Genomic DNA, 12,786 nt, shown 5'->3' on the forward strand with positions numbered 1-12,786 from the left:
GCACCATCAACTTGGCTGTCCTGTCTGTCTCCTGTGTCCCAGCCGTCCACTTCTGTTCAGCAAATGTCAAGGAGATGGACCCTGATTCTGACTTTGTCAAATGTCCACTTGGTCCAAATGTGATCAGATACAGTTTATTGGTAAACATGTAATTAATAAACAGTGATACAATTTTAGTTAAAGTATTTCCTTAATTCTTGTTTTACATGTTAAATATTTTATAATACTTGTTTTTTTATTATATTTATTATGATTATAAGTAGAAAGTGTTGCATTTAAATTAACATTTTAATTAATGACACAGTTTTACACTAGTTGTCAATTAACAGTTTTACATCCAGGTACTCAGTTGACATAATAAACGAAAAATAGATCAATTACATTTTCTTGAGAACTGAATAATTCATGCCCGATCAAAGGTAAGTTTCATCAAATCTGAAATGTATAAAAATTAGATTAAAAACAAAAAACAGCTACAGTATACTAAAGAGAGGAACATGTCTGAATGTGTTTTTGCATTGAACTTTGCACATTTCAACCCGTTTAGACATGTCAAGGTTGATATCTAAGGTTTGTCATTAAAGATAAAAGGACTGAATCTTTTGCAAGTATTAAGTTACTGAAATGACAGTGACTCGTAAAACTTTTCAAAAAACCTATAGAAATTAGCTGAAAGGAGCATGTACTGAACTAAGCCTCAGGTCAAAACCTGACCCTGAGGACCTTCATGGGACAGGAACTGTTATTTCATTGATTTGAATCCAGAAATACAAATTAAGCTCATCCAGAGACTTTCTAATTGTATCCTGAACTAATCAATTGAAAGAACACTCTCTTTTTATTATCATTACTATTTTTACAAATGTCTTGATAATCAAAAGTGTTTAGTTCAAACCATTTTAAATGTTGAAGTGAACTACTCATTGTAAATCAACTGTGAAACAGTATTAATGATTTTTAATCCTCATTCAAAGTAGAAATCAAGTTAAATGTCTGTTACAAAGTAATTATGCATTTTTTGATCTTCTGTCTGAAATGAGAAGGAGTGATGTCGGTCAAAAGTCGGAGACAGTCGCAAACAAGTTTATTGGAACAAACTGTCATGTTTTTAAACCTATCAGACAGAAATAAGAAACTGGTGGCACCTGTTTCCTCCCACTTCGCCAAAACATTTCTCTGTCTGCTCCAAAACATTTCTCTGTCTGTTCTTAAACATCTCCGCTGTTTTTCTGACTTGTAGTAACCTCTTACGTCACTAAAACCACACCCCTGTTGGTTCTTTCAACCAATCAGGACTTTTCAAATGTGACCGGAAACAGAACTCTTTAAAAGTCGACACTTCCTAGTTCCAGTAGTTCTGAGAGCAGAACCAAACAGAAGAGTTCGAAGTTCTGAGACATGAACCGCAGTTCTGAGACATGAACCGGAATTCTGAGACATGAACCGGAGTTCTGGGAGATGATCCAGAGTTCTGAGAACAAAAGTTCTGAAGTGCTAGAGTTAGTTGGGAGTTCTTCCGAGTCTAGTTGGGATTATGGAATCTTCCACATCTGAATGGAACCTCTGACGGACTCACAGCTCATGTGAGTCCACCCGTGAGGTGTGCGTGTTGTTGAACGGAGTACCGTCACTACTTCGGACGATTCTCAGCCATCCTAAGGAGACGCTGAAAGGTAGCGTTGAAATGGAACTCCGTACCGGAGCTGGCCTATCTTCTGTAAAGGTAACGAGTCGCTTCACTACCGAGTGCACCGAGGTTGAGCTGGGTTCGGATGGAGGGTGTCGTTCTTCGTCAACACACTTCCCCTCATCCAGCTTTCCTCTCCATTTAAACTCCTTCATTCCCCATCTTTAAAACTCTTCTATCTGCCAGTAAAAGATAAGCTAAGCCTGCAGACACTTATTTAAGACCTAAGGATATGTATGTTGTATTTCAGTTGCAAGTGAGAAATCATGGCCGTATGATTTCTCATTGTAAAGCTCATTAATTAAGCTGTGTTATTGCATTTAATCAGAATAATCAAGTGTACAATGTTTTGATGTTAAATTTTGATTCTGTTAATAAATGACCACATTCATTTTGATGGGTCAAAGAAAATTAACGTCTCACGTCACTGATTAGACCATCTCCCACACAGTATCTCTGTCACATATCTGTCAAGTAGCTCGAAAAAGAGAGAACCCGTCATTAAATATTGATTGTAGTGGAGTTCCTACGCTAACTAACCCTACATCACTACAAGCACAACAAGCTGGAATTATTAGAAATATGTTTTGAACAAGCATAAAAATATTGAAGATACCTGAATTAATGTAAAATGAGTACAAAATAGAAACAGTATAGTAGCTGAATAATGTAGGAATAAGCTGTACTTTCCAAAACGAAAGTTTAAAGACAAACTCGGGTGAATGCGTAGGGCAAAGATTGGTGCATCCCAAAGATCCAGTCAGTCTAGAGAACAGCCAGTGGCTGTTTAGTTTCCCTGATGCAAGACTGATCAGCATATACAATATTGCTCTGTTTGTGCTCAGAGACTGGTTCTTTGGGATGAACCAGTCTTTGCCGTAATGTATTTTGGGGTTTAAAAGCCACTGGGACGTTATGTTTAGAAAATAAACATCTCAATTTCTCTGAAACTCTTGCAACATGACCACTTGTCTGGGTCTGGGATCCTCCTTTTCACCTGATGGCTGGCTAGAGTCCTGTTTGGGTTTCTTCTCTGCTTTCAGGAAGGCCCAGGTAGGATATCCACATTTCTCTAGACTGACTGGATCTTTGGGATGAAACAATCTTTGCCGTAATGTATTTTGGGGTTCATCCCAAAGAACCAGTCCCTCAGCACAAACAGAGTAATTTTGTGTATGCTGTTCAGTGTCAGGAGGGCTGTGATAAGTTTTACATCAGGGAAACTAAACAGCCAATGGCCAAAAGGATGGCCCAGCACAGAAGAGCAATATCATCAGGCCAGGACTTCACGGTCTACACTTATCTCCAGGCCAGCAGTCACTCTATCAGGAATGAAGATGTTCACGCCCTGGATAGAGAGGAACAATGGTTTGAGAGAGGAGTAAAGGAGGCCATCTTTATGAAACCGTCCATCATTAAACAGGGGCGGAGGTCTCCATGTTCAACAGTCCCCCTCTTACAATGCTGGTGAAGATTCTCAGTCATCCAGGACATGATAAATTCAAAAAAAACTTTCCATACAAAAACAACTGGACTTTATTTGTAACAGAAGACGTTTCGCTCCTCATCCAAGGAGCTTTCTCAATTCAAAGAGCAGTGAGTGAGGGGTTATGGTTATAAGGCTGAGTGAAATAAGACACACATACATATGTAGATTTGACAATTCACACTTCAACACCTTAACAGTAGGGGTTTCTTAAGGTCGTTGTTACTCTAATTCACAGGTAAGGACCCTCTGTTCCCATCAGGTGTGAAAACTGGCTGGGAATCAGTCTTAAAGTTGCATTATAGGTTTTAGAAAGTGGAAATCTGAGGCCTCCTCCTCAGTTAAGAGGTGGTTTTTCTTTTTTTTACATAAATTGCTTCCTTCACCCACCCCCCCACCCCCCTCAAACCATCTATGTTCTCGATCCAAAATGTGCACATTTTGGTCCTCAAAAAAGTGTGTGTCCCTTATTCGTGAGGTGGAGGTGAGCAGCTGAATCTTGATGAAGTAGCTCAGGACAAGATTCAGCTGTTAACCTCCACCTCATGGATAAGGGACACTTTTTTAATGACCGAAAACACAGATGGTTTGAGAGGGGGGTGAAGGAAGCAATTTATGTAAAAAGAGAAAAACTACCTCTTAACAAAGGAGGAGGCCTCAGATTTCCACTTTCAAAAACCTATAATGCAACTTTAAGACTGATTCCCAGCCAGTTTTCACACCTGAAGGGAACAGAGGGGCTTCATCTGTGAATTAGAGTAACAAAGACCTTAAGAAACCCCTACTGTTAAGGTGATGAAGTGTGAATTGTCAATCTACATATGTATGTGTATCTTATCTCACTCAGCCTTATAACCTGAAAACCTCACTCACTGCTCTTTGAATTGAGAAAGCTCCTCGGATGAGGAGCGAAACGTCTTCTGTTACAAATAAAGTCCAGTTGTTTTTGTATTGAACGTTTTTTGAACTCTTACAATGCTGTTATTGCTAGTATTACTCAGTCCCCTGTGAATAGCAAACAACCATCAGGGTGCTAACGATCCATTGTTAGGCTGATGGTCCTCCTTGATCATGTGAACAGCTAGTTTTGGCTGTCAGCAGCAAACTGGTTGATCCACTAAGAGAAGGTGCTATTTATAACACTGAGCTGAATATAGCACATCAGACTGAAGAAGTCTGTCGGATAAAAGACGAAACATTTCTACTTTTGTTTTGTTTGTTTTTTTGAACGTCCAGAGGACCAGACCTAACTTTTTAAAAATGTTCTACCTGGATTATTGAGCATGCATCAGGATATATGGGTGCAGTTAGAGAGGACATGGAGGTAATTGGAGTGAGGACAGAGGACGCAGAGGACAGAGTGAGATGAAGGAGGATGACTTGCTTTGGTGACACCTGAAGATGTAAAAGCCAAAAGACGAAGTAGAAGAAGTATGTGTGTCTGTACATATATATAACAGCAGAGTGTGAAGCAGTTGGGATGAGAATCAGCACCTCCAAATCTGAGGCCATAGTCCTCAGTCTGAAAAGGATGGATCGCTCTCTTCTGGTCAAGTGTCAGGTTCTTCCTCAAGTGGTGGAGTTCACGTATCTCAGGGTTTTGTTCACAAGTCAGGGAAGAATGGAGCATGAGATTGACACATGGATTGGTGTAGCATCTGCAGTATTGCGAACTCTGTACGAATCTGTTGTGGTGAAGAGGGAGCTGAGCTGTAAGGCAAAGATATCTGTTTACCAGTTTGTCTATGGTCCTACCTTTACCTATGGTCATGAACTTTGTGTGGTGACCAAAAGAATGAGATTGTGGATACAGGTTGTTGAAAGGAGTTTCCTTTGCAGGGTAACTGGACTATCCTTTAGAGATAGGGTGAGAATTTCAGTTATCCTGGAGAGTGTCAGAGTAGAACCTCTGCTCCTCCATGTCAAAAGGAGCCAGTTGAGGCGGTTCGGGCATCTGGTAAGGACGCTTCCTGGGCGCCTCCCTAGGGAGGTGCTTCAGGCATTTCCAACTGGGAGGAGACCCCGGAGAAGAGCCAGGACATGCTGGAGAGACTATGTCTCCTGGTTGGCCTGGGGTCCTCCCAGAAGAGCTAGAAAAGGTGGCTGTGGAAAGAGATGTCTGGGCCTCCCTGCTCAAGCTGCTGCCTCCAAGACCCAACTTCGGAATAAGCAGAAGATAATGGATAATGGCGAAAAACAGAACATGATGAAAAATATGTCCATTCACAACTCATCTGCAGCCTTTCTGTTTTCTTCATATGAATGAACAGGTTTATCATGATAATATGAATAAATAATTTGATAATAGAGATCCAGCACAGCAGCACAGTAGCACAGTTGGTAGAGCTGCTGCTTCTCTGCGAGCAGTTTACCCTGGTTCAAATCCCGTTCCAGTGGCCTTTCTGGGTGGAGTTTGCATGTTCTCTCCATGCATGTGTGAGTTTTCTCTAGATACTCCGGTTTCCTCCCACAGACCAAAAACATGCATGTTAGACTAACTGGTAACTCTAAATTGTCCCTAGATCTGAGTGAGAGTGAATGGTTGTTTGTCTCGTTTGTCTCTATGTGGCCCTGAGATAGACTAGTCCAGATCTGTTCAGGGTGTCCCCCGCCTCTCGCACAGTGATTGTTGGACATGGGCACCGGCAATGCCTACGACCCAAAAAGGAAGAAGCGGGTAAAAATAATGGATGGATGGTTGGATGGATGGATGGATGGCTGGCTGGCTGGCTGGATGGATGGATAGAGATCAAGCACTGTTTACCTGTAGTAAAAGTTCCTGTTGCTCAAGAGCTTGGGTCTTAGTAATCAGTCTCTTCTCTAGGAACTGAATCTTCTGGATGAGCTGGTATTTAACTGGGTCAGTGCCCTGCATCAGAGTTAGGAACATAGTATGACTCTTTTCTTTTGAATGTTGAAGTTTAAACTAGACTAAATATCATTATTTGCTTTGCAAAATCCAGCTGAACAAATATAGCAGGTGAGAAATGTAGCTGACCCATACAGTCATGTAAGAAAGCTCTCACCTCCAGTCGCCTCCATCTGTGAATGTTTATGGGTTTCAGCTGTTCTTCAAGGATGCTGTTCCTTGTTTTTTCCCTGACCAGCTCTTTTTGGAGGTGGAACAAATGTGTCCTGCAGCACAGAACCTCAGATTAAAATCAGTTATAGAACTAAATATAACTGAAATGCTCTGCACTATTTAATCTGCCATTTAACAAAGCGACTGGATTCTGGTTGGAACGAAGGCATTAATTTTCAGCAATGCTGCAGCTTTTATGAAATGCAATCCCTTGTGTCTTTGTTTTAGAGGTTATTCCTACTTGTGTATTCTACTCCATCAAATCTTACAGCCTGTCTATTTGAATCTTGATTTCTTCTTTAGATCCAGCTCTTTGCTGGTCACCTCAGCCTTTATCTTGTTCTTATTGTTTATGAATTGCATTCTTGCACCGTTCTCCTATTTTACTACTCTCCTCAATCTGATCAGATCATGTACAGTATACTTTTACCTCAGCTCCTCTGAGTTAGGCAAACTTTTGACTAGGATGCTCTTCTTTCTGCTAAGCCGTTTGATCTCCAGCTTCAGCAGGTGGATGTCCTCCAGCCTCTGATTGTAGTGGAAGTCTCCCTTACTCAGGATGGACTGCTGGATCCTAATCTTCTCATACAGCAGAGCACGTTCATCATTACGATGCAGCAATTGTTTGCCAAGGCTATCCCGCTCTTTTGTGACCTATGACAACAAGTAATCAGACACTCTAACAGGCATCTTTTGACTTTGTGTCCACATACTTCTCTTTTACCTGATCCATTTGCTTCTGCTGTTGGATTTTCTCACTCTCCATGTCAGCTAGTAACTTCTGCAGTTTTTGTTGTTCTGCATGTTGGCTGTCAACATGCTGCTTTGTGTCTTCCAGCTGCAGCTTCAACAAATCCAGCTCCCCCTATTAAAGGACACAAAGTTGCATAGGAACATCTTCACACATGAGAAAGTACTACTTGAAGTTGCAGTGCCTCGAAAAAGTATTCAAACCCCTTGAACTTGTTCACATTTTATCATGTTATTACCACAAACCTCTAAGTGTTTTACTGTAATTTTAAGTGACAATGATGCCAACTCTTATTGGCTGTCCTAAAAGTTGCTACAAGTTGCTAAATGAGACAAAAGGTCAGTGAGAAAAGCCTTAATAATTTTTAGAATTTCAAATAAACTTCTTTCCGTTGAGTCTTCTTGTTATGATCTGGAGTGATTGTTGAACCAAAGTGCAAGCAGGACACAGAGAACTCAAAGGATGATATAACAAAATGTTGTATTAAACAAAAATAAAGAGCTGGCATGGCAGCAAAACTCCCATGATACTGGGAGACACGGAGGGAGGAACACAGGAAACCAGGAGCAAAACCAGACGATGACCAGCTGACAAGGAACAGGAGACACCAACTTATATATATACACACACACACACGAAGGGTAAACACAAATACATGGGAAGAACAGGTGGAAGGCAAGAGCTAATTATGAGGGGAAACAAGACATGAGGACAGGAACAGGCCACATGAGGGAGACGCACACCAGGGGACACAATCCTCACAGTACCCACTCCAAGGACGTCCCTTGATTTCCCAAATCCCTCCCTACAAAACTCAAGTGGGAGGAGGGAAGAACCAAGAGGATGGAGGGCACCAAGGTAAACACAAGGATAAAAGTAAACAAAAACCGACAGGGCAAAGACTGGGAACTAGACACAGAACAAAACAACAACAACACAAGGGGCAACACAAAAAGTCCAACTGGACAGCCAGAGGACCGTCCAACACAGGGCCACAAGTCTAGTAGAGCAGCTGGGGAGGAGCTTTGGTGAGCAGCCAGGAGACCATCCATCACCGGGGAGGAGCTCCAGCAGGCGGCCAGAAGACCAGTCATCTTTGAGGAAAAGCTCTGGTGGGTGTCTCGGAGACCGTACATGAACGGGGGAGAAGCTCTGCCACAGGTGAAGGGACCCGGGGAACAGCAGCAGATGATGGGACTGGCTGATCTGCAGCAGGCAATTGGACTGGCTAATCTGTAGCAGATGATGTGACATGGTATAAAAAGCATGGAGGCTGCAACTGGTGTAGAGACCATGGAGCCTGCAGCTGGTGTAAAACCATGGAGGCTACAGCTAATATAGAGACCATGAGGGCTGCAGCTGGGGAAGAAAACTCAGTGGTTGCAGCTGCTGTAGGAACCTCGGTGGCTGCAGCTGGCATAGGGACCTTAGTGACTACAGCAGGCATAGTGAACTTGGTGGATGCAGCTGACCTTGGTGGATGCAGCTGACATAAGGACCTCAGTGGTTGCAGCTGATGTAGGAACCTCAGGGACTGTAGCTGTAATGGGGACCTCAGGGACTGCAGCTGCCATGGAGACCTCAGTGACTGCAGCTGTCATGGAGACCTCAGTGGTTACAGCTGTCTTGGAGACCTCAGAGACTACAGTTGTTGTATAACCTCAGGGACTTTATCAAGCATAGATACCTCAGGGGCTGCAGTAGATTTAGCTACCTCAGGGACTGCAAGAGGCATGGCTACTTCAGGGACCGTAGGAGGTGCAGCTGCATCTGGGACTGCAGGAGGCATAGCCACTTGAAGGACTATAGCAGGTGTGTAATCCTCTGGAGGCATAGAACCCCTAGAAGCATGGAACCCTCTGGAGACTCAGGATCCTCTGGAGACTAGGGATCTTTTGCTGACACCCACCTAGCCAGTAGGTCGCTGGAGGTAGCCATAGTGTCGACAAAGCTGCACATCACTCTGAGGAGTCATTGCTCGTCTTCCGAAGTGAGCGCAGTCAGAAACGGGTAGCCTGCTAGGTTCTTTTTTGAGCTAGTCATTCTGTTACGGTCTGGAGTGATGGTTGAACTCAAGTTAAGGCAGGATGCAGATAACTCAGAGGTTGATATAATATAATGGTTTATTAAACAAAAATAGAGCTGACGTCGCAGCAAAACTCACATAATATTGGGAGACATGGAGGGAGGAACACAGACACCGCCAGCAAAACCAGACAATCACCAGCTGACAAGGAGACATCGACTTATATACATGCACACTAACAAAGGGTAAACACAAACACCTGGGAAAAACAGGTGGAAGGCAAGGGCTAATTATATGAGGGAAGATCATGAAGGAAGATGTGAGGACAGGAACAGGCCACATGAGGGTGACACACACCCAGGGGACACAATCCTCATACTTCTATTTTTAATGTCACAGTTCCAAAACTCATTCTTGCATCTGAGGAGCCACTTTTTAAGCTTAAGGGTCACATCACTGAGTGCTCCGATTACCACTAGTACCACTGAGGCATGACTCTCCAAAATATCTGTTTCTTATTCTAATTTATGTTCAATAATCCAGGCAGAAAATCCAACAAAGGTAAGTCAGGTCCTCAGGACGGTTTCTTTTTGTTGAAATATTTCATCTTTCACCCAAAAGACTTCAGCAGTACGATGAGCCACAACAAACTCAGTCTTATAAATAGCACCTTCACATAGTGGGTCAACCAGTTTGATGGTGCTCAGATGGTTTATGGAGTCTGAAATGACTTATGTTGTGTCTTGCCGCTATACAGTGCTTAATTTGAGCCAGATCCTGCCGGAACACAATCTAGGAACTCTCTTATTTTGACAGGGTGCGTTCTGGCAACTGTTTGCTTGGATCTGGCAACTCTCAGGCTTACTAATGATAAAGGTATGAACAAATATGACTGCCTTGAATGAATAAAACTTATATGTAAACTGATTTGGGGAGCCATACTTGAACCGTGTTGCTCCTCTCTACTGCTGAGATCTCCTTCTTTCGGCTTTTCCCTTTTCAAGGGGCGCAACAGCGAGTCATCCTCCTCCACCTCACTTTGTCCTCTGTCCTCACTCCAACTACCTTCATGTCCTCTCTAACTGCATCCATATATCTCCTCTTTGGCCTTCCTCTTTGTCTTTTTTCTGGCAGCTGCCTGTAATTGTCCCCACATTTAGAGTTGTAACCCTCAGTCCTACATTCTTCACTTTCCTATTCTCCTTCTGTCTTCTGACACGTTTCCCTCCTTGTAGTCTTCGACTAACAGTGACACAATTTCTGCCGGCACCCTGTTTGTCAACAGCACCGGGGGTGGTCGTTGTTAACCCGGGCCTCGACCGATCCAGTATAGTATCGCTTTGATGAACTCACATTATGGTTTTGGCAAAAGTGTTTTACATCGGATGCCATTCCCGACACAACCCTCACCATTTACCCGGGCTTGGGACCGGCACAAGAGATACACTGGCTTGTGCTCCCTAGTGGCTGGTTTCCCTCTACTGCTGAGATGATAAATAAATAATGGTGGCTGTGGCTGAGTAGTTAGAGCAGTCGTCCTCCAATGCAAGAGTAGGGGGTTCAAATCCACCAGCATTCACATGCTGAAGTGTCCCTGGGCAAGACACTGAACCTCTCATAGCCTCTGATGTGCGTCCCATCAGTGTTTGAATGTGATCTAAAGCACTGATTAGTCTCATTAGAATGATTTGTTCCATTAGCTTTGTAGAGATCTAGTAGAGTGCTGTATGAATGGGTAAATGAGGGCACAGATTGGAATGTAAAGCGCTTTGAGTATCTTGAAATAAGATAGAAAGGCGCTATATAAGTACAGCTCATTTACCATAACTCTGACACCTCCTCAGCTGTTGTTTTTATGATGCTCTGGACACTTTTCACCCATAGCATGCATGTGACAAAGAGTATAAACTCAAAGCGAGAGTGATACCTGCCCCCTCTTTTCTTCTTTTGCATTGACAATTTTTTTCAGTTTTATAGATGAGTTTGTCAAAGCACAATTTTGATGGTTTTTTTTTAAATAGAGAAGTAATGTTTAATGAATGTTAGGACTGTTCTTTGCTAACAAAATATAAATTGATGTCATTAAACAACTTGTCAGGTTCTTCTCTTGTGAGTATGTGTGGTTAAATCAAAGTCCACACAACTTGTTGGATTACGTACGCTTCCTTGTCAGTTTTTACATGAAACAAAACATGTTACATAATTTACTGTATACTAATCGATAGAATGTATACTAACAGAGTGCCTGGAGGTTTCACATGTGGAGTCGGAAAGTGAATTCGGTGGAGAAGAGTTGGCTCAAAATTGTCAAGTAAGGGGGGAGGTGGGGGTTGGGGGGTTAGGATGCGAGTGTTTACAAATGTAGGTAAATGTAGATGTTTAACAACCCGTTAAAATACAACAAAATGTAGGAAATCGCATGTACTTTACTGAACAATTTTTGATGAGGACCCCAGGACCCCCCAACCCCCCGTGTACATAATTTTGTTCCACCTCATGTATCACATGTGATAGATCGACAATAAAGATACTTGAACTTGATTTCAGGTATCACGTTTTTTTTATTTTTATGATTGGGACCAGCTTTGCACTATAACCCTTAAGGAGCCTTAGTACCAAAACTCAGCCTTTGATTAGCCCTTTTTTATAGGCTTCAAGTAATTTAAAAACTGTTACTTTAAGTTTTATTTGTTTGTTTGTCTTGTTTTCTAGGGCACAGTTGAAGTTCTAGGTCAACACAGACAGAAATGCATCTTATTCTGAATAGGGAATTTATTAGCTGTACCTTAAGTGTCTTATTATCTTTCTCTAAATGCTTGTGCTCTTGCTGATGTTTGGTAAGGGCCTCTTCCTTTCCAATGATCTCATCTCTCAGACGGGTAACTTGGTTGTTCAGAATCTTCATCTTTCTTTTCATCTCAGCAATCTCTTCCTAATGCAAGGACAGAGACAGTATATGGATGGAAAGAAAAAAGTAAAATTAAACAAACAACAAAATAGTTTTCTAGCTTTTTTGACAAACAAAATAAAAAAAAAAAATTAAAGCTGCAAGCAGCAATGAAGGCCCTTGCAGCAAAGCGCCGCTCCGGCCTTACGGCGACCGCGTGAGCTCCAGCGACTCCACCCAGTCAACATCGCAAACGCTCTCGCGCTCGTCCCTTGCTTGTTCACCAGGTTGTGCATTCACCGAACCTTCAATATCACCTGCAACCGCGGGAGCTCAAGCAACGCATCCCAGTCGCCATCATGAACACTCTCATGCGATTCCCGCACGCGTTCACCAGGGTGCGCATATGCCGAATCTTTACAGTCACCTTCTGCCTGTTAGATTTCGGGCAACCCAGATGTAACGAGACCCAAAACGACTCAAGACTCAGGCTACAAAAAAGTGTTATTTATTTACAGTGTTGATATATATACAATATATGCAGGCCCTGGGACCGGAACTCCTGGAAGAGGGGGAATAGTCTTTTAGGCAGGAGCAGGTAAGTGACACAGGTGAGTAGATATTGATATTGTTGTTCTTGTCTTACAGCTTCCTGGGCACTGGAGTGAGTTCAACGGGTCCAAGAGGCATGAGTCCCAGAGACAGAGCATGGACATCCAAGATCCGAAAGGCAAGGGCACGAGAGACCAGACAGGAACTGAGAGACCAGGACTGGAACGGGCACGGCAAAATGAGGAACTGCTGACACAAAAATCACAAAGTAAGTATCTCAAATACTTAGGAAACAAATGGCTGAGAGCATCAGTA

At 42.7% G+C, this 12,786-nt stretch overlaps 1 protein-coding gene across 1 annotated transcript in view; it reads right to left on the reverse strand.

Moving 5' to 3' along the window:
- The window catches only part of cfap58 (cilia and flagella associated protein 58), a 178,252-nt gene that overhangs the window by 30,111 nt on the left and 135,355 nt on the right, over positions 1-12,786 (reverse strand). Inside the window, exons 3-7 of the mRNA XM_037687643.1 lie at positions 11,818-11,964; positions 6,980-7,120; positions 6,686-6,909; positions 6,200-6,308; positions 5,938-6,042 (exon numbers count right to left, since the gene is read on the reverse strand). Of these exons, the coding sequence (XP_037543571.1) occupies positions 5,938-6,042; positions 6,200-6,308; positions 6,686-6,909; positions 6,980-7,120; positions 11,818-11,964 (726 nt within the window). The remainder of the gene's footprint in view (positions 1-5,937; positions 6,043-6,199; positions 6,309-6,685; positions 6,910-6,979; positions 7,121-11,817; positions 11,965-12,786) is intronic.

The sequence above is a fragment of the Nematolebias whitei genome, chromosome 14 (genome assembly GCF_014905685.2).
Source record: "Nematolebias whitei isolate Nwh7 chromosome 14, NemWhi1, whole genome shotgun sequence".
NCBI lineage: Eukaryota > Metazoa > Chordata > Actinopteri > Cyprinodontiformes > Rivulidae > Nematolebias > Nematolebias whitei.